Raw genomic sequence first — 21827 nt, 5'->3', positions numbered from 1 at the left:
TTTTTCCCCATAAATAGAGCTTTCTTTTGCTGGTATTTGGCCTCAATTTATGTATGAAGAAATTCATTTTTTTTTTTTTTTTTTTATATTGGATATGTTTTATAGCAGAATATAAGCTCTAACGAGCAGGGCCCTCAGATTCCTCCTGTATTGAATCTGTACTGTTTCTTTCCTGACTGATATTTTGTGAAATGTAATCCCATTTTGCCTCTAATAAAAATTAAATTTGCAAAAACAAAAAGAATCTGTACTGTTTCTCAACTGTACATTGTAAAGTGCTGCACAAACTGTTGTGCTATATAAATTCTGAATAATAATAATAATAATATAAAGTGAAAGCTCTTGCGATTTAAATATGTGTCAAATTGCAGTGCCAGTCAATTCAACAGAATTTGTTAAATAATAATAATATAGCCGAAAGTAAAAAAAAAAATAAAAAAAAATAAAATAAAAAAAATTATTTTCACAAAGTCTAGTATTTTTTAATTGATATACTAAAAATATATATATATATATATATATATATATATATATATATATATATATATATATATATATATATATATAAAACATAGTAGTGATCAAATACCACCAAAAGAAAACTGTTTGTATGAAAAAAAAATGATCTAAATTTCATTTGGGTACAATGTTGCACGACTGCGCAATCAACAGTTAAAATAGCACAGTGCCCAATAGCAAAGACATGCCCTAGTTATGAAGGGGGTAAAACCTCCTGGGACAGAGCTGGTACTGTACATTTAGAAAGGTACTCTATTAGTATACAGCCACCTTTAGGCCCATGCCACCCCAGCTGCCCCCCTGCCAGAGATGGAGATTCTGCAGAGTGGCATCCAGCAAGGAGCCGGCTTCCATTAGGTAAGCTGGCTGATGCCTTTTGCTGATTCTGCCATTGGCAAAACCCCATCAGTGTGACCTCAGCCTACAGAACAGAAAATCTTCAGGCGTACAAAGGAATAAGCCCTGCCTGCACATGTGATCTGTTAATACGCCTATTATGTAATACTAATAACAATAATACTATTATGTAGGTAATTTCTCCCCAGGGAAGTAGAGCACTTTGGAGAATATGGTAAAGGAACATCATACTGTAATGGCTAATGTACACCGCAGGCTTCAATTAAAACATGTTCTTCAATGAGCTTCTGGGTCTGAAGCAGGGAGTGAATGCTGGAGAAGTGCCCACACTCCATAGAAACAAGGTGGTTAAATAATAAAAAAAATCTTATAAATACATATTAAAGGCATACTCCACATTTCTGAGTGTATTTCATGTTGCCCCATGTCTAGGGTGTAGAATGAAACATGGTCACATTCCTCAAGCTAGCTTACCTGAATTGCAGGGTTCTCCTTTCTGTGGCATCCTATTTTTTTAAAAAAATTATTGTGGCCATGTGGGTCTCTATTTGTCATCCATTTACAGATCCATTCACTGTAAATAGGAAGATTACGGGGGCCACTTGATAAGGCAGCAGAAGGAGTCACAGACTGTTCTGTGAACAGTGTGTACATAGTGGTCAGTGTAGAAGTGACCCATAGAGAATAGCGTAGAATAGTGGTCAGCCGATATTTTCGAACATTTTTTTTTTTCACAGGTACTCTTGTGGAGGGATCTGGGGGACCCCAAACCCCTCCTCTGCACTTAAAAGCATTCAAAACGCCAAGTTTGGCTGTTTTGAACGCTCGCATTTTTTTAATTTGGCGCTGTACAGGTCACTTCTCCACCAGCTACCATTATACGGGTCACTTCTACACCAAGCACCATTATACAGGTCACTTCTACACCAACCACCACTGTACAGGTCCCTTCTTCACCAACCACCTCTGTACAGGTCACTTCTACACCAATCACCACTGTACGGGTCACTTCTACACCAGCTACCATTGTACGGGTCACTTCTACACCAAGCACCATTATACAGGTCACTTCTACACCAACTACCATTGTACGGGTCCCTTCTACACCAACCACCACTGTACAGGTCCCTTCTTCACCAACCACCACTGTACAGGTCACTTCTACACCAACCACCACTGTACAGGTCCCTTCTACACCAACCACCACTGTACAGGTCCCTTCTTCACCAACCACCACTGTACAGGTCACTTCTACACCAATCACCACTGTACGGGTCACTTCTACACCAGCTACCATTGTACGGGTCACTTCTACACCAAGCACCATTATAGAGGTCACTTCTACACCAACTACCATTGTACGGGTCACTTCTACACCAAGCACCATTATAGAGGTCACTTCTACACCAACCACCACTGTACAGGTCCCTTCTTCACCAACCACCACTGTACAGGTCACTTCTACACCAACCACCACTGTACGGGTCACTTCTACACCAACTACCATTGTACGGGTCACTTCTACACCAACCACCATTGTACGGGTCACTTCTACACCAACCACCACTGTACAGGTCCCTTCTTCACCAACCACCTCTGTACAGGTCACTTCTACACCAATCACCACTGTACGGGTCACTTCTACACCAATCACCACTGTACGGGTCACTTCTACACCAGCTACCATTGTACGGGTCACTTCTACACCAAGCACCATTATACAGGTCACTTCTACACCAACTACCATTGTACGGGTCCCTTCTACACCAACCACCACTGTACAGGTCCCTTCTTCACCAACCACCACTGTACAGGTCACTTCTACACCAACCACCACTGTACAGGTCCCTTCTACACCAACCACCACTGTACAGGTCCCTTCTACACCAACCACCACTGTACAGGTCACTTCTACACCAATCACCACTGTACGGGTCACTTCTACACCAGCTACCATTGTACGGGTCACTTCTACACCAAGCACCATTATAGAGGTCACTTCTACACCAACTACCATTGTACGGGTCACTTCTACACCAAGCACCATTATAGAGGTCACTTCTACACCAACCACCACTGTACAGGTCCCTTCTTCACCAACCACCACTGTACAGGTCACTTCTACACCAACCACCACTGTACGGGTCACTTCTACACCAACCACCATTGTACGGGTCACTTCTACACCAACCACCACTGTACAGGTCCCTTCTTCACCAACCACCTCTGTACAGGTCACTTCTACACCAATCACCACTGTACGGGTCACTTCTACACCAATCACCACTGTACGGGTCACTTCTACACCAATCACCACTGTACGGGTCACTTCTACACCAGCTACCATTGTACGGGTCACTTCTACACCAAGCACCATTATACAGGTCACTTCTACACCAACTACCATTGTACGGGTCCCTTCTACACCAACCACCACTGTACAGGTCCCTTCTTCACCAACCACCACTGTACAGGTCCCTTCTACACCAACCACCACTGTACAGGTCCCTTCTACACCAACCACCACTGTACAGGTCACTTCTACACCAATCACCACTGTACGGGTCACTTCTACACCAGCTACCATTGTACGGGTCACTTCTACACCAAGCACCATTATAGAGGTCACTTCTACACCAACCACCACTGTACAGGTCCCTTCTTCACCAACCACCACTGTACAGGTCACTTCTACACCAACCACCACTGTACAGGTCCCTTCTACACCAACCACCACTGTACAGGTCACTTCTACACCAACCACCACTGTACAGGTCCCTTCTTCACCAACCACCACTGTACAGGTCACTTCTACACCAACCACCACTGTACAGGTCCCTTCTACACCAACCACCACTGTACAGGTCCCTTCTTCACCAACCACCTCTGTACAGGTCACTTCTACACCAATCACCACTGTACGGGTCACTTCTACACCAATCACCACTGTACGGGTCACTTCTACACCAATCACCACTGTACGGGTCACTTCTACACCAGCTACCATTGTACGGGTCACTTCTACACCAAGCACCATTATACAGGTCACTTCTACACCAACTACCATTGTACGGGTCCCTTCTACACCAACCACCACTGTACAGGTCCCTTCTTCACCAACCACCACTGTACAGGTCCCTTCTACACCAACCACCACTGTACAGGTCCCTTCTACACCAACCACCACTGTACAGGTCACTTCTACACCAATCACCACTGTACGGGTCACTTCTACACCAGCTACCATTGTACGGGTCACTTCTACACCAAGCACCATTATAGAGGTCACTTCTACACCAACCACCACTGTACAGGTCCCTTCTTCACCAACCACCACTGTACAGGTCACTTCTACACCAACCACCACTGTACAGGTCCCTTCTACACCAACCACCACTGTACAGGTCACTTCTACACCAACCACCACTGTACAGGTCCCTTCTTCACCAACCACCACTGTACAGGTCACTTCTACACCAACCACCACTGTACGGGTCACTTCTACACCAACTACCATTGTACGGGTCACTTCTACACCAACAAGGACCACAACTGTATGGATCACTTCTACACTGACTACTGTTGCATGAGTCCCTACTACACCGACCAGTGACCACCACTGTATGGGTCACTCTGACTAACACTGTCACTACAATTCTTACTGCCTGTGTTCCTATTTTGCCATTATTATTAAGTAAATATTTTCTTTATTTAAAAGTCTCCACAACCTACTGATCTTGGGAATATACCATAAAGTGCAGGTCTAATCATTTTCGTAGGGGTTCCCCGAGGCCTCAAAACTATTTCAAGGCTGGGAAAGGCAGTTCTACAGGCTTGGCGTGATTGTTCATGTTTAGGCTAGCGCTGGCCAGCAGCACAGATGTTCAAGGGTGGTGGGATTGTGCCATTGTTTGGGTATAGGGAGCTATTAAATGCCAGGTTTCAGTGAAAAGTTTCTGCTGGCACCATGCTATGATAACAGTGCAGATAAGTAACACATAAAATGTAATGTAACCTCTTTATCATGTAGCAGAATAGTAAAACAATAATGAGACAACAATGCAGATAATAATAAAGTCCAATAAACAAACAGGGAAACAAAGTTACTTTTGTTGCTCCTATGTGTTTGCTAAGAAATAATTATCTAAACCAAGGACAATGCAGACAAGACAAGATCTGGATACATCCAAAGCGACTAATCACACGTTCCTTTTTGGAGGGAAGGCGACATCCAACATAAGGGACATCAAGGTCGTTAGAGGGAAAAAAAACAACAAAGGAAAGAAGTGATCTGCGATGACATTCAGGAAAAACACTGCCTATGTGACAAATGTCAATCACTATACATTGGGAGTAAAGCTATGGGTTCTTATAGAGTACAGATTCTCAGTTTTTATAGTGTGTTCTTGATTATAGTAATATTCCCCTAAAAAAAAAAAAAAAAAAAAGTTTATATTTTTTATTTAATGGATCTATTAGATTGTAAGCTCTTTTGAGCAGGGCCCTCTTTGTATTGTCTCCCTTTATATTGTAAAACGCTGCTCAAGCTGTTGGCACTATATAAATCCTGTATAATATATACATATAATTTTATTTTTTTTATTTTTTGTATTATTTTATTTTTACATTTTTTTTCTCATTTCGTTTTTTTATTCATTACATTTTTATTGAAAGAATTTTATATGAAAAAAAACCAAAAAAAAAAAACCAATCAACTCCGTTCAGTGGGGTAATATGTCATTAGTCCAGTTTTTTTGAAGGAGACAACATACACTGCTCAAAAAAAAAAAAAAAAAAAAAATGAAAGGAACACTTTGAAAACACATCAGATCTCAATAGGGAAAAGTCTCATGCTGGATATCTATACTGGTATGGACTGGGTAATGTGTTAAGGCCCGTACACACGTACCGATCGTCGGCATACAAACGTCGGTGGACGAAGGATCTGCCGATTGTACGCGTGTTAGTATGGTGCCTCCGACAGATGTCTGCGCACAATCCGCGGACAAAAGTCTTTCGTGCAAACATGAAAATATTTGTATGCCGACACCAGAACGGACGATTGTTCGCCTGTCAGTACACAATTCGGCCGACAGACCGCAGATTTGCAAGACTGGGCATGCTCAGAAAATAGAAAACACAGGGAAAGTTAACCATTACATGACATCACTTCTGCAGTCGGCGGACAAAATTCTTGTGCTGTCCTTGTGCTGTCTTTGCACTTTTCAGCAGACACCGACATCCCGGGGAGAAAAGAGGAACATTTGTATGCCGACCATCGGTACGTGTGTACGGGGCTTTAGGAAGGAAAGGAAGACACATCATTTGATGGAAATTATCAACCTAAAGAGGGCTGAATTCGAAGACACCCAGAAAATCAAAGTGAAAAAATGATGCAGCAAGTAAGTCCATTTTGCTGAAATTTTATTGCAGCAACTCTGCAGTAGTTTTACTGCGGCAGATCGGCTCTATTGTGCGAAACGACATACCTGTAACGTAGTTCCGTGCAATAGCCAGTGGGGGCACACGCGTGCACGGATTGTTCAGAGGGGGAGCCAACCAGCAGGTCGCGTCCGTCGGCCACCTGCGATTGCTCACCATAAAAACAGAACGGCAGTCTGCCTATGTAGACAAGATAGACCGCCGTTTTGTTACAGATAAACACAGGGATCCTGTGTTCCTGCTAGTCAGGAACACAGATCTCTGTGTTCATATAGTGACTTCATCCCCCACACAGTTAGAAAGCATCCCCTAGGGACACACTTAACCCTTTGATTGCCCCTGGTGTTAACCCCTTCACTGCCAGGGGTTTTTTCTGGCATTTTTTGCAGGGGTTTGGAGGCAGGCATTGCCATCTAACAAAAATGCTTGTAATCTGCCTAAAAAGAAGCTCATGTAATTTTTTGAGCTTCAGGAAATTTGCTTCAGGAGACAAAACGCTCAGATGTGAACAGGGGCCATTGAAATGAATAGGATTTTGCTTGTTGGGCGTTTTAAAACTTCAGAGATGAGCATTTTACAAGCTGAAATACGCTCAGGTGTGAACAGGGCCTGGAGAAGTACAGCCAAAGCTTATTTGGCTGTACATCTCCTATAGATCACAGGAGTGCAGTTCCTTCTGCACTCCTGTGACACGTTTTTTTAGCAGAGTGGGGGCTGACGTCCGCTCTCTGCTGACATCACAGAAGTCAGTCCAGGCACCGCGCCATCACCACAATGAAAGTTGGAATCCGCTAAATGCCTGGACCAACACCCGGCTCAGCTGCTGAGAGCCTGAGCCGGCCGCTCCCACCCCTCCACAGCCCATCACTCCAATGAGCAAGGAGAGGGCAGAGCAGCCGGTGACTGACAGTCAGCAGCTCTCTGCTCAGGGAGCTGTCAGAACCGAGCGATCGGCGGTGTTTGACCGCTCAGTTCTCAGTGTAAAGACAAGATGCAGCATCCACCTAGGTAAGTATGACTGGACAAAGCAAGGTCCATAAAGATATGGATGAGCAAGTTTGAAGTGGAGGAACTTGACTGCCCTGCACAGAGTCCTGACCTCAACCCGATAGAGCACCTTTGGGATGAATTAGAGCGGAGACCGTGAGCCAAGCCTTCTCGACCACATCAACCCCTGACCTCACAAATGCGCTTCTGGAAGAATGGTCAAACAATCCCATAGACACACTCCTAAACCTTGTGGACAGCCTTCCCAGAAGAGTTGAAGCTGTAATAGCTGCAAAGGGTGGGCCAACTCAATATTGGACCCTGCAGACTAAGGCTGGGATGCCATTAAAGTTCATGTGTGTGTAAAGGCAGGTGTCCCAATACTTTTGACAATATAGTGTATATGGTGTATATATATATATATATATATATATATATATACACACACACACACACACACACACACACACTTTATATACAGTATATCTATACATTTTTTTTATACCAGAGGTTAATGTCACTTTACCTTAAAACATTGCGATTAGCCTCTTAGCTTTACAAGATGAATAAAATAATGCATCACTGCAAAAAAAAAAATGTAATTGTATTCTTCTATGCATAGCGATCAGGTACAGAAGAAGCAGCAAACATTGTGTTTTTGTATATCTGTGCGAAATTCCTCATACTGGAATTAAAGAAAACAAAATGAGCAGCTTGGGGTGCTAAACCTTCTCCAAGTGCCAACATATCACACCTCGCTGAACAAATGTATCTGGAGAAGTGGCATATGGGCCTTGGTAACTGGATGGCGGGACACTCAGTGACCAGTTGTCAGATGAACAACTCCTCAAATCCTCAGCAATAGAGGGGCTGGGCTTTCCCTGCATTTGGAATACATATTAAGTGAATAAGGCCACTGTTACGGCACAGTGGGGCAAGCTTTACAGGGTTAAAACTTGTGGTAAGGGGTGCAATGGTGCGCATATATTTTTGCATGTGACGTTTAGCCCATTGAAATAAAAGGGTCTGCCCTACGTACGAAAATCACTCTGAAGTAGAGCACACACCTAAATATTAGCACTCCTTTCACACCTATGCAGGTGCAATGGTGCGCATACATTTTTGCACGTTGCATTTAGGGCAGCCCATTTCAATGGCTGCTGTATGCACCAAGAATCCCACAAAAGAAGTGTCCTTTTATTAAATCACCCCAAACCAAAATGCATGATACTTCGTTACCATGCGTTTTGGTGCATACGAATACGCTCGTATTGGCAAGGTGAGTTGGGTCACTGTTAAGCGTTAATAGCCTGCAAAAGGAATGCACTGTTTTTGCACCTTCTTGCAACTCCCAAATGTGAACCTATCCCATATCTAGTACTTTGCACACAATTTCTCACATGGGTCAGCAAGGTGAGTTGGGGTGCCATTAAGAATTAATGGTACGATTACGTGCCTGCAGAAGTGATGGATGTATTTTGTGCGTTTCGGGAACCTTTGCGACCTTGTGTGACTACCTGCATAGAAGAAATGTGAACCTAGCCTAAGGCATGGCATACGTTTTATATATATATATATATATATATTTTTTTTTTTTTCGTTCAACCATTGAGGTTACATAGTTAGTCAGTTCAAAAAAGACACAAGTCCATCTAGTTCAACCAAAAAAAAAAAACAAAAAAAACCACAACCGTACAACCCCATATACACAATCCTATACCCGCAGTTGATCCAGAGGAAGGCGGAAAAAACCCCAGCAAATCATGATCCGAATTGCTCCAGCAGGGAAAAAATTCCGTCCTGATCCCCCGAGAGGCAATCGGATTTTCCCTGGATCAACTTTACCTATAAATGTTAGTACCCAGTTATATTATGTACACCTAGGAAAGAATCCAGACCTTTCTTTTTAAAGCAATCTACTGAGATGGCCATAACCACCTCTGGAGGGAGTCTATTCCACATTTTCACAGCTCTTACTGTGAAGAAGCCTTTCCGTATTTGTAGAAGAAATCTCTTTTTCTCTAGACGTAAAGAGTGCCCCCCTTGTCCTCTGTGATGACCTTAAAGTGAACAACTCAACACCAAGTCCACTATATGGACCCCTTATGTATTTGTACATATTGATCATATCCCCCCTAATCTCCTCTTCTCATGAGAGAATAAATTCAGTTCCTCTAATCTTTCTTCATAGCTGAGCTCCTCCATGCCTCTTATCAGTTTGGTTGCCCTTCTCTGCACTTTCTTCAGTTCCCTGATATCCTTTTTGTGAACTGTTTTCAAAAATGTAACTGCATATTCCAGATGAGGTCTTACTAATGATTTGTACAGGGGCAAAATGATATCTCTCTCTCTCTGCAGTCCATACCTCTCCTAATAGAAGAAAGGACTTTGCTTGCTTTGGAAACTGCAGCTTGGCATTGCATTCTATTATTAGGCTTAGCATCTACCAGAACCCCCAGATCCTTCTCCACCATTGATTCCCCCAGTTGTTCTCCCCCTAGTATGTATGATGCATGCATATTCTTAGCCCCCAAGTGCATAACTTTACATTTATCAACATTAGACCTCATTTGCCACAAAGTCGCCCAATTAAACGGTGCATTGAGGTCGGCTTGTAAGGTTGATGGGGGCAATCTTTTCTGCGGTGGTATCGTATGCTCACAGGCGGGAGCCTTCCCCACTGTCAGAACACAATGATTAGTGTTCTCAACAACACAACACTTTGGAAAGTGATTGGCTGTGGGGACGAAAGGATAGCTCTTAGTCCAGGATTACACCTAGCACCCTGTCATGCGGGGACGGCTTGATAGTTGAGCCATTTATTTTAAAAGAGAAGTCAGGGAAAGTGGCACAAGGGGAAGGAAAAATGATGAGCTTGGTTTTGGAAAGGTTGAGTTTGAGGAAGTGATGAGACATTCAGACTGATAGGTCTGTTAGTAAATTAGTGATACGTAAGGAGCCTGAAGGAGTGAACTGAGGGGTAGAGGGTTAGACATGGGTGTCATCTGCATAGAAATGGTATTGAAAGCCATGGGGCCTATCAACTCACCCAGGGAGGAGATGTAGATTTAGAATAGGAGAGGTCCAAGAGCTGAACCTTGGGGGAACCCGACAGAGAAAGGAAGAGGAGAGGAGGGAGTAGAATTGTAGGTGTCACTGAAGTTGCGGTGGGATAGGTAGGATGAGAACCAAAGAAGAGTACAGTCAGGGAGACCAAAGGAGTGGAGTTTTTTTGAGGAGGAGGGGGTCCACTGTGTCAAAGGCCAGAGAGGTCCAGGAGTAGGAGTTTAGAATAGTACAGAAGGTAGGAGTTCAGAATAGTGTCCATTGGTTTTAGCCATTAGTAGATAATTTGTGAGTTTAAGGAGAGCAATTTTTGTGGAATGTTGAGGGCGAAATCCGGACTGAAGGGGATCAAGAAATTTGTGCTCAGTCAGATGGTCACTCAGTCAGTTGTAGACCAAGACATTCCAGGAGTTTGGAGAAGGGAAGTAAGGAGATGGGTCTTAGGTTAATATTGGTGGGGTCCAGTGTGGGATTTTTAAGGATGAGGGTAACTAGTGCATGCAGGGCTGCCATCAGGGGGAGAAAGCCCATACACATGTAGGGGGCCCGGGCATCCTGAGGGGCCCAGCCATCTGGCAGGGTCAGGAGATGGGAGGAGCACCTTTCCTTGGTGCATTCTTTTTATGTGGGTGCAGGGGCGCTGCGAGGCCCTGGAGAATGTTGGTGGTCAAGCCTGGGGGGGCCCAGGCCTAAAGCTTTGTAAGGGGCCCCAAATTTTCTGATGGCTGCCCTGAGTGCATGTTTTAGAGAGTTGGGGAAGGTGCCAGAAGAGAGGGAGAGATTGAAGATGTGAGTTAGAGAGTGTAGAATAGAGCCAGAGGGTGAGCATAGCATTTGTGAGGGAGCAGGGTCCGGGGGCAGGTGGTTAGGTGGGCGTTAGAAAAAACTTTAGCAACCTCGTTAATAGTAGAGGGGTTGAATGAGGGAAGTAATGATTTGTACGCGTGGACATAGGGTGTTAAGTGGGGTGTTAAGTGTTAATCTGCATATTGGAGATAACGAGAAAAAATATGCAGTTTCCCCCTCAACACACTGAAGGTGGATGGGGGAATCCTTCCTGCTGTGGTATTGTACTCTTGACAGCAGGGAGCCTTCCCCACTGTCAAAGCACAATGATCGGTGTTGCTGGCTATAGCTGGTGGCACTTTTCGTTCAAAAAATAACCCCGACAGGGCGGTTGTAAAGATCAATAGATCAAAAAGCTTAATGCTTTTTTCTCCTCAGTCTTTACACAGGAAAAGGAGGGGTACACTGACCATGACTGTACTTCACAGGACTTGCCGCTATGGCTAACAGAGGGTGAAATCAGGGAAAGGCTGGATAAAATTAACACAAATAAATCACCAGGCCCAGATGGCGTACATCCGAGAGTACTCAAAGAACTTAGTAAAACTATATCTAGACCACTGTTCCTGATCTTTGCTGACAGTATTATGACAGGAAATGTACCAGGTGATTGGAGGAAAGCTAGCGTGATACCGATATTCAAAAAAGAGCAGAGACATATCCTGGGAAATTATAGGCCGGTTAGCCTGACCTCAATAGTATGTAAACTTCTGGAGGGGATGATAAGGGACTATATCCAAGAGTTTGCTAAAGACAACAACATCATCAGCAGTAATCAGCACGGGTTTACAAATGGGCGTTCTTGTCAAACCAATCTCCTAACATTCTATGAGGAGGTGAGCTGTGAGCTAGATAGGGGCAGACCAGTGGATGTGGTGTACTTAGATTTCGCTAAGGCGTTTGATACAGTTCCCCACAAATGCTTAATTTATAAAATAAGGTCTGCAGGCATCTACCACAAGGTTTGCTCTTGGATACGGAACTGGTTAAAGGGGCGTGTCCAAAGGGTGGTAATAAATAACGCGTACTCAGAGTGGTTTGGGGTGTTAAGTGGGGTCCCCCAAGGCTCAGTTCTGGGACCAACTCTGTTCAATTTATTTATAAACAGCATTGAGGACGGGATCAGTAGCTCGATCTCAGTCTTTGCAGATGACACAAAATTGGGCAGGGCAATAACTTCACAACATGAGGCAGATATCCTACAGAATGACCTGTGGGACGGGAGACCCGGTGTAACGTTTAAAAACCCTACCTCGTGAAAATTCCCTACTCTCGTCACTTCCGTTGCACCTACATCATGGAACAGCTGAGCAGCTTACCACTGCGCATGCTCACAGCTCCGGAGGGTAGGGAATTCTCATGGGGTAGGGTTTTTTAACGTTACACCACATCAGCTGTTGCCGCGGGTACATTAAATGAACACGAAATCATCTCCGCTCCTACCCCTGTCACTTCCCTGATCTCGGCTCCTAAATGTAAAAGCGGTAGGTTTATGAAAATATAAATCGCAGAGATCTCGGCTCTGTGATTTATATTTTCATAGACCCGCCGCCGCTTTTACATTTAGGAGCCGAGATCAGGGAAGTCACAGGGGTAGGAGCGGAGATGATTTCATGTTGCAGCGGAGATGATTTCATGTACCCGCGGCAACAGCTGATGCGGTGTAACGTTAAAAAAACCCTACCCGTGAGAATTCCCTACCCTCCGGAGCTGAGCATGCGCAGTGGTAAGCTGCTCAGCTGTTCCATGACGTAGGTGCACCGGAAGTGACAAGGGTAGGGAATTTTCACGGAACACCGGGCGAGCCGCGGAAGGCAGCGGGGGAGGGGTGGGGGTTTGGGGGGGAAGAGGTCCCCTCCCGCTCCTTGTAATGACAGCCAAGCGGCTTCTCAGCCACATCGGTTGTCATTACAAGACAGTCGACCATCGGCTATGAACGCCGGTACCGGGGTGATGCCTCTAGCTGCAGACATCACTCCGGTACAGCACTTTCCCGAAATATCGGCAATATCGGTAACCTCAGGGGCCGATTCCAATATATCGGGGAAAGTGCAGATCGGCCCTCTATATATTGGCATTGCCGATAATTGGTCGATCCCTAATATATATATTTTTTTATTATATATATATATATATGTGTGTGTGTGTGTGTGTGTGTGTGTTTTTGGGGTTCCAAGTAATTTCTAGCAAAAAAAAAATGTTCACAGTGAAACAAGTGCCAGAAAATGCCCGGTCTTCAAGGGGTTAAATATTGAAACTTTCACTGTTACAATGTATCTAATCCAGAGATCCTTAAAGGAATATCCCTCCCCTTCCCCCCTCACATAGGGGACCCCCTGCAGTCTAAAGCCCCCCAGTCCCCCCTCCTTCCCCGGGCTTTCTCTCCGCACACATCGCCTAGAAATCCCCGGTAAATCCCGGCACCGTCCGCCATCATTCATCCGCAGCTCCTTCCCGACACCAACAGGTGGAGCGGAGACCAGAAGAAGCTCAGCGCCGACAGCAGAAGAAAAAAAAAAAAACACTCTCTTCCAATCAGAGGCGGCTACTGGCCAGGGAAGAGAGGGGAGGACGCGCTCCGCCAATCGGTGGAGGAGAGGGGCGTGTCCCGGCGGGCAGTCACTTGTCTGGTAATGTGCCTGCTCGCAGTCTGTGGCTGGCAGCGGCTGGAGGGGGAAGCGGAGCGATGCGGTCTATGTGCAGATAGCAGGCACTGCACCATCGCCAGCAGGTGGGTCCTTATTGATCTCTGATCGGCTGATCAGTAATTATTATTTATCTATTGCTTGCTGCTAGGAAAGAGGGGAGGGGGGTTTCCGGGTTTCCCCTTGAATTAAAAAAAAAAAAAGGGGTGATTAATATTAAAGGGGGTGTACATACTTATTCACATAAGTTGCACTAGTTACCTAATTGCATGTAGGATCGCATTGTAATGGGAGCTGTGGGCAGATCACCTGCTGACTGGTGGTGCCCATTGCAGACTGGGTGGGGGTGAGGAGGGGGGGGTCATGGTTGTAATTTTTGGCTGCAGCTTTATTGAACTCTATGGGTGGCCTATGGAACTGCCATACCAGTCATGCCCCCCCCCCCCCCTCTCCGCATTGTAGGGCTGATATCTATAGGATACAAAATAGCAATATGGCAATACAAGGATAACAATGTAACAAATTCAGCTTCTTTTGAGGATATTTATTATCACAGCTGCCTGGTGTCCCCCCCCCCCCCCCAACTGGTGCTGAGTGTGTAGGATCAGCCAACACCCCTTTTTCCTGCAGGCGTTCTGCATTTTGCAGGCTGACTTTGCTCCATGCACGATTCCACTTTCACCGAGCGGCGTAATCATCGACAAAGACTAACCCCCACCCCCAGGGCCCTACTGTCAATCAGAACGCAGTTATTGTGGTTACGCCGTGCCGCGTCTGACACCTATCACCCGCTTAATTTGTGGTGACATCAGCTATTAGTAGCCGTGAACGTGTTAAAAAAAAAAAAATCGCAGGCAGGTGCGCTTAATGGGCCACACACTCTACAATTGTCTTTAGATTTTTTTCCTTTAGATTTACCAAAACCATATAATATGAGGTCAGACCTAAAAACTTTCAGTTTGTATGCAATCAGGCCGGCCCTTGCACTACATAGAAAAGGTAAATCTACCAACAAAAGTTGTATAGTGTGTATCCAGCTTAATGCTGGCCATACACTATACAATTGTCTTTAGATTTACCAAAACCATATAATAGGAGGTCAAACCTAAACACTTTTAGTATGCAATCAGGCAGGTCCTTGCACTATATAGTTGAAGGTAAATCTAACAAAAGTTGTATAGTGTGAACCCAGCTTAATGCTAGCCATACACTATACAATTGTCTTTAGATTTACCAAAACCATATAATAGAGGGTCAAATCTGAACCCTTTCAATGTGTATGCAATCAGGCAGGCCCTTCTACTACATAGTTGAAGGTAATGGGCCATACACACTATACAATTGTCTAGTTGTCAGTGTTGGATCAAGTGGTGAGTGAGGGGTTAGTACCCCCCCCTTTTTTTTTTTTTTTTTTCTTTCTGAATGTGTTTCAATTGGGGAGATGCTTTCCCCTTATGGAAAGCGAGGGAGACTCCAAAATGTTTAGTTACCAAAACAGAACCAAAAGGGAAAAACTTCCAGTGGGGACAGCTGTCTAATGGGCCATACACACTATACAATTGTCTTTAGATTTTTTTCCTTTATATTTACCAAAACCATATAATATGAGGTCAAATCTAAACATTTTCAATGTGTATGCAATCAGGCAGGCCCTTGTACTACATAGTAAAGGTAAATCTAAAGGAAATCTTAACAGCAAAAGTTGTATAGTGTGTATCCAGCTTGAATGTTAAGCAAATCGAACAACAAAAGTTGTATAGTGTGTGTATCCAGCTTAAATTTTAAGGAAAAAGGAAATCTAACAACGAAAGTTGTATAGTGTGTATCCAGCTTAATGCTGGCCATACACTATACAAAAAAATCCTTCAAACTAATTTTCGACAAACGAACATTCGACCGTGAGAGCAAACGATCGTGTCATCATGTAATGACCGATAAATCGTTTAATGGACGTAAACTATTCAGTTTTTTGTTTGTTTTGTCACATATACCGAGTGCAAACAGTTTGGACGAGAGACACATTAACCTTTCAATTTATCATTCATTCGGCAGAAAATTTCCAAACTTTGTCTTTCGTTTTTTTTTTTTGACTCAAAAACGTCACAACCAATTTGTGGCCATTAACTGGTCGAAAAATTAAAGAACTGTCCAAATGACTGATTTTTCGTATAGTGTATGGTCAGCATTACTTAAGAGGTTTCTATAGGGGTTTGGCTGGAGGATGGGATACTATTGCAGGAGACGGGTGTAGGGGGGGGGGGGGGCAACTGGTGTCTAATTAAAAAAAAAAAAAAAAAGCAGTTTCTGTGGTTATTTGGACTATCCTTGGCCTTTTTTTGGGGGGGGGGGGACTGGCACCTATTATTTTTTTTTTTTTTTAAAAAGCCCTTTCGGCGGTTTTTTGGACGCTCCTTTGGGCTTTTTTTTTTTTAACTAAAAGTTTGGATTGAATGCTTCTTGAACTCTGTGTACTCCTGCCTATTAACTGGCCGAAAAACGAAAGAACTCTCCAAATAGCCGAATTTGGGCTGATTTTTCGTATAGTGTATGGTCAGCATTACTTAAGACGTTTCTATAGGGGTTTGGCTGGAGGATGGGATACTATTGCAGGAGACAGTGTATTTGGGGGGGGGCAACTGGCATTTAATTTAAAAAAAAAAAGCCCTTTCTGCAGTTATTTGGACGCTTCTTGGGCTTTTTTTTTAACTAAATGTTTTTGGATTGAATGCTTCTTGAACTCTGTTTACTCCTGTAGAAACTTTTACCTAGTCGCAGAATATTGTGCGGCGCATTTCAGCAAGTAGAAAAACATGTATATCAATTTAAGGGCTCATTCACATGTGTTGAAAATAGGTATTTAGCCGCTTTTTTTTAACTGCCCCCCCGACAAATAACTACCCCACAACTTAATATAGTAGCCAGAAGGGGTTAAAGCCATACAGCAAAAAAAAAAAAAAAAATAAATATATATATATATATATATATATATTCCTGTGGTATTGTCCACAAAACATTACCCATTTGTGTGAATGGGGCGACCACATGCAAGGCAGGCAGTGGGGTGATCATCATCTTCCAGTCAACCGTCTTCTGAAAAACGATCCACCGTGTATTGCTTATCATAGGGTGGCAAGGGCTGCGTGTAAATGATCCCCAAATGTTTATTTAGGGCTCGTTTATACAGCAACCCCTGTGTTCAGTGCGCAGTTCCCCATTCCTGTTTACCTGCATTGATGTGTTTATGGTGCATTTCCAGTGAAGTTTTTAGGCATTATTATTCTTTTTTTTTTTTTTTTTTTTTTTTTTTTTTTTTTTTGCATTTACATGCGTTTCGCCACCTTCACATGCGTTTCAGCACAAATAATTGCGCAAAAATGCAGCATGCTGGGTTTTTTTTTTTTTTTTTTAAGGCATTATTTATTTTTATTATACCAAGTTGCATTTACATGCGTTTCGGCACGAATACTTGCACAAAAATGCAGCATGCTGATTTTGTTTTTTTCTGATGCACATGAAAGCACCTCAATGGTGTAAACTACGCTCATTGAAATGCATTCAGTATTCTTGCATGTGTTCACACTGTGTTTTAAAAACACGTGTGTCTGCATCTGGTATAAAAGAGCCCGTAGCCCTGGTTCACACCAGTGCGGCTTGGAAATCGCACTGTTTTAAAGCCGCAAATCAGTGTGATTTCTTTGTGTCTTGAGACTTAACTGAAGTCAATGCAAGTCGCAATGAGATTGCAGAAAAGTAGTACAAGAAACTTTTTGCAAGTTGCTTGTTGGTCACGAGTCTCATATAAAGTCCCAACATTTCCCCCTCCCCCATGTTTCATTTTCAACCTTTTTGCAAAGTCGCTGCGTTTTGAGTCGCAACAATTTGAACGGTTCCATTGACACAAATGGGGTGCCACTTGTGTGATATTTTTGAACTGACAAATCGCATTGGTGTGCACCAGGGCTTAGAAAGGAAAGGTAAATAATATACAGATGTTGAATGAATAAATGGCACACCTTTGACTTATTTGTAAAATATAATACCCAAGTTTTATTATAGGAGTGGCTATGGAAGATGGTAACAAATTAGCAGGGAATGGAAACATTGTAATTGGCGACATCACATGGCTTTGTTTGTACTTTTTGTTTTGCCTAAGCCTGGCCATATGAGGTTTGTTTTATTTTTGCAACAATGTATACGTCAAAAATTATATAATATCAGAATTATCTTTAGTGAATGAAAGCCGATTACATGAATAGTGATTAACTTTAGAGTGAACTTTGTTTTTATATTTGTTAGCGTTTTATTGAAATATAATTATTTTTGTTTTTGTTTTCCATTGGTTTGGAGACTTTTAATTCTGATTACCCTCTTTGCAACTTGATGTGATAAAATTTCTTGAATATTCTAGTAAAGTACAACTAAAGCCCAAACTTCTTTTTTTTTTCCCTCTCCATTTTTGGAGGGTTGTAACCCCTGTCAGTTTATTTTTTATCATCTCTGTCCCATTGGGGAGATTTCATTTTTCTTTCTGACTTAGGTTAGGTTTACGCCTGTGTTTTTGCAGTTGCGTATGCAGTTTTTAGAAAAGGGACATGGACTTTTTTTTATTTATTTTTTTTACATGAAGCACAGTGCATTTATGGCTTCATATGCTTCAATAAAATCGCATATTTAAAAAGAAAAAAAAAAAAAATCAGATGGAAAATGCATCAACTGCAACCTGCTCAGATGCGAACTTAGCCTTATAGCCAAAAAGTGAGAGGAAATCCCTCCAAAGTGAGGGGATTCCTTCTGTCACCAGAACTAGAGTCCTTATTGGAAAATGTCCTTCTGTTTTTTTTTTTTTTTTTTTTTTTTTTTTACATTTGGTGATCATGACAACTTAAAGTGGTTGTAAAGGCAGAAGGTTTTTATTTTTTTTTTTTTTTTTTTTTATCTTAATGCATTCTGTGCAGCAGCCTCCCTTATACTTACTTGAGTCCCCTCTAAATCCAGCAATGTCTGAGATGCTCTCTCCTGATTGGCTGGCTAAGACACAGCAGCGGCGTCATTGGCTCCCACTGCTGTCAATCAAACTCCGCCAATGGGGGGGGGGGGCGGTTGGCCACACCACAGCTCCATTTCTGAATGGACATGGGGAGCTGCAACTTGGCTCGGGTGCCCCCATAGCAAGCTCCCAAGGAGGGAGGGGCCAGGAGCTTCAGCCAGGAACCCGAGAATCTGGCTGCCCTGGGCAAAACCAACTGCACAGAGGAGGTAAGTATATAACATGTTTATTTTAATAAAAAAAAAAAATGCCTTTTAAAGCTGAAAACTGGGCATCAAAACGAAAATAAAAATATAGACAGTTTTTTAAATTTTTTTTATTCTGGATTAAGTAAGGGAAGATTGTTAATTCCTGTGTTTTTGTTTTTTTGTTTTTGCCAACTGTGTGCCATTGGGGAGATTTCCCTTCACTTCCTATTCCATAGCCAAAACACGGTGAGAGGAAATCCCTTATTAGGGGAATCCTTTAGGGCTCCCCCAGATCACCAGAACTAGTGTCCCAATTGGAAGATTTCCCCTCTGTTACTTTTCTGTGGACAACCCAAAATTTGTGATTTTTCTTTAATGTTCAGTGATCATGATAAACAGGACAAGTTGAGAGGGTGAATCTCCTTAATGGAGTAAAAGACAGAAATAAAAACTGGACAAGTGTTCTATTCCCTCTGCCCTCTATCCAGAACTAGAGTTTTGCCTTCAGTTATACTTTAAGTTAGGAATGATTTAGATTGAAATCTCCACTCCAAAGACATGCTGGTAGGTTAACTTGCCTCTTGGCCAAATAACCATAAGTATGGGTAAATGTATGCAAGATAAGGACCTTAGATTGTAAGCTCCTTGAGGGCAGAGACTGATGTGAATGTTCAATATGTAAAGCTTTGCATACTGATGGCCCTACATGAAAACTTCTGAAATACTCCATAAATCTTCTACTCGTTATCGTCTGCAACTCCATAAATCTTCTACTCGTTATTGGTCTGCAAGGGGTTTTAAATGCTCGATGAGGTCAAGAAAGGTAGTTTTACTTACCTGATCCTCTGCTCCTAGGCTGTGAGACTGGTCTCCATAGCCTCTTTATTCTCTATGCTTCGGTGGTGGTAGGTTCTCTAAAGTCATGAAGCCCAAAGTGGAGCTCATAGGACGTGAGGGCACCGAGTGACAGTCCTCTGTTTGAGTGTAAGGGGGTTGAGAGTGCTGACTGCCGAGGATCGGACAAGTTATACTGCTTTTTTGTGACCCCCCTAAACCTAAATGAGCATTTACCCCTTAGACCCCGTTCACACAGGGCCGACCCGACTTGCTGGGGCGACCTGAAGTCGCGGTGCACAGCATCCACCGCGACCTCGGCGCGTCATGCACGGACTTCATATAAAAGTCAATGCAGGTCGCCCCAAAGTAGTACAGGACCCTTTTTCTAAGTCGGAGCGACTTGTGTCGCTCCTATTAGAACGGGTCCTGTGCTAATCTATGGCAGGTGACCCACCGCGACTTGTCAGGGGACCAAGTCGCGCTAGTGTGAAAGGGGACTTGCAGTTCAGGGGGAAGCCCAACCAAAAAAAGTGTTTAGTAACAGATCAGTGTGATGTTCTTAAAGTTCTTTATTTACTAATTGCCCTTTCTTTCATTTAGGAAATCCTCTGGACCAGTTACAGATTGCATTTCATCATCCTTTTTTTTAAAAACCCTCTTCAAAATGGGGAACGGACTTTCAGAACAGACTGCTATTCTCTCTGGCATATCACCTTTTCAAGCACTTCACATTGCGATCTTGGGTTTGGACTGTGCCGGGAAGACCACCGTATTATACAGGTTACAGTTCAATGAGTTTGTCAACACCGTCCCCACCAAAGGATTTAATGCTGAGAAGATCAAAGTGTCCCTGGGCAACTCCAAAACTGTGACGTTTCACTTTTGGGACGTGGGGGGTCAGGAGAAGCTGAGGCCCCTGTGGAAGTCGTACACTAGGTGCACGGATGGGATAATCTTTGTGGTGGACTCTGTTGACGCTGAGCGGATGGAGGAGGCCAAAACGGAACTGTACAAAATCACTAAGATCTCCGAGAACCAAGGAGTCCCCGTCCTGATAGTTGCTAACAAACAGGATCTCCGGAACTCTTTATCTTTGTCAGAAATTGAAAAGCTGTTAGCTTTAAATGAACTCAGCTCTTCCACGCCGTGGCACCTTCAGCCCACGTGCGCCATCATTGGTGACGGACTAAGGGAAGGGATAGAGAAACTCTATGAAATGATTGTTAAACGGAAGAAGATGCTCAGGCAGCAGAAGAAAAAAAGATGAACCTTTTTCGAGGTCTTTGCTGAATGACAAATGCGAAGGCCAAGCCCGTCAAAACCTTGGCGTTGCCAGGTTTGAGTTGGATGCCTGTGCCGCCTGGTGTTTGAGTTCCATTCCATCTTTATTTAAAGCTGCGCAGAGCTTATTCCTTGGGAGTTCTGCAAATCGAGCAACAAGTTGTGTGTCTGGGTTTTGTAACACCGGGAGATCATGGCGTCTACGTCAACGACTTCACTGCCTAGTCGTTGAGAGTGGGTAACTAAATGTTCACAGGGTGTTAGAAGCAGGATGGTGCCTTCTGCGAGATGGAAAACTTGCCGTGGGCATAGATATGCAGTTTGCTTGGGGGAAAAATGGGCATTTGAGGTTGCTTGCCCCACTCTTTACCTCCCTTTCGTTTTCAGACTGAAATTACAAGAACTGGGACTATATTGGCAACTATGGATGGCTGTCTGTTCAATACAGATCTTCTTCATTTTAGGTCATCTGGAAACTATACATGCAGTGCATGATGGATTCTGAACTTTTCCTTTGTGTGTGTGGTGTTTTTTTTTAATACATTTTTGTTAGTGACATCACTGAAAATGCTGTGCATTATCCAGTATTGTATACCTCCATTACATAAGGAC

At 43.4% G+C, this 21827-nt stretch overlaps 1 protein-coding gene across 1 annotated transcript; it reads left to right on the top strand.

The window, feature by feature from the left end:
* The first annotated feature begins 13879 nt into the window (after positions 1 to 13879).
* On the top strand, positions 13880 to 21590 carry ARL4A (ARF like GTPase 4A). The gene is made up of 2 exons (XM_082259913.1): positions 13880 to 13948; positions 20535 to 21590. Exon 2 carries the CDS (start codon positions 20599 to 20601, stop codon positions 21199 to 21201), a length of 603 nt encoding a protein of 200 aa, XP_082116039.1. The 5' UTR covers positions 13880 to 13948; positions 20535 to 20598; the 3' UTR covers positions 21202 to 21590.
* The last annotated feature ends 237 nt before the right edge of the window (positions 21591 to 21827 follow it).

Source organism: Pelophylax lessonae (assembly GCF_965119305.1).
Source record: "Pelophylax lessonae genome assembly, chromosome: 5".
Taxonomy (NCBI): Eukaryota; Metazoa; Chordata; class Amphibia; order Anura; family Ranidae; genus Pelophylax; species Pelophylax lessonae.
This window is presented reverse-complemented; position numbering and strand designations above follow the sequence as displayed.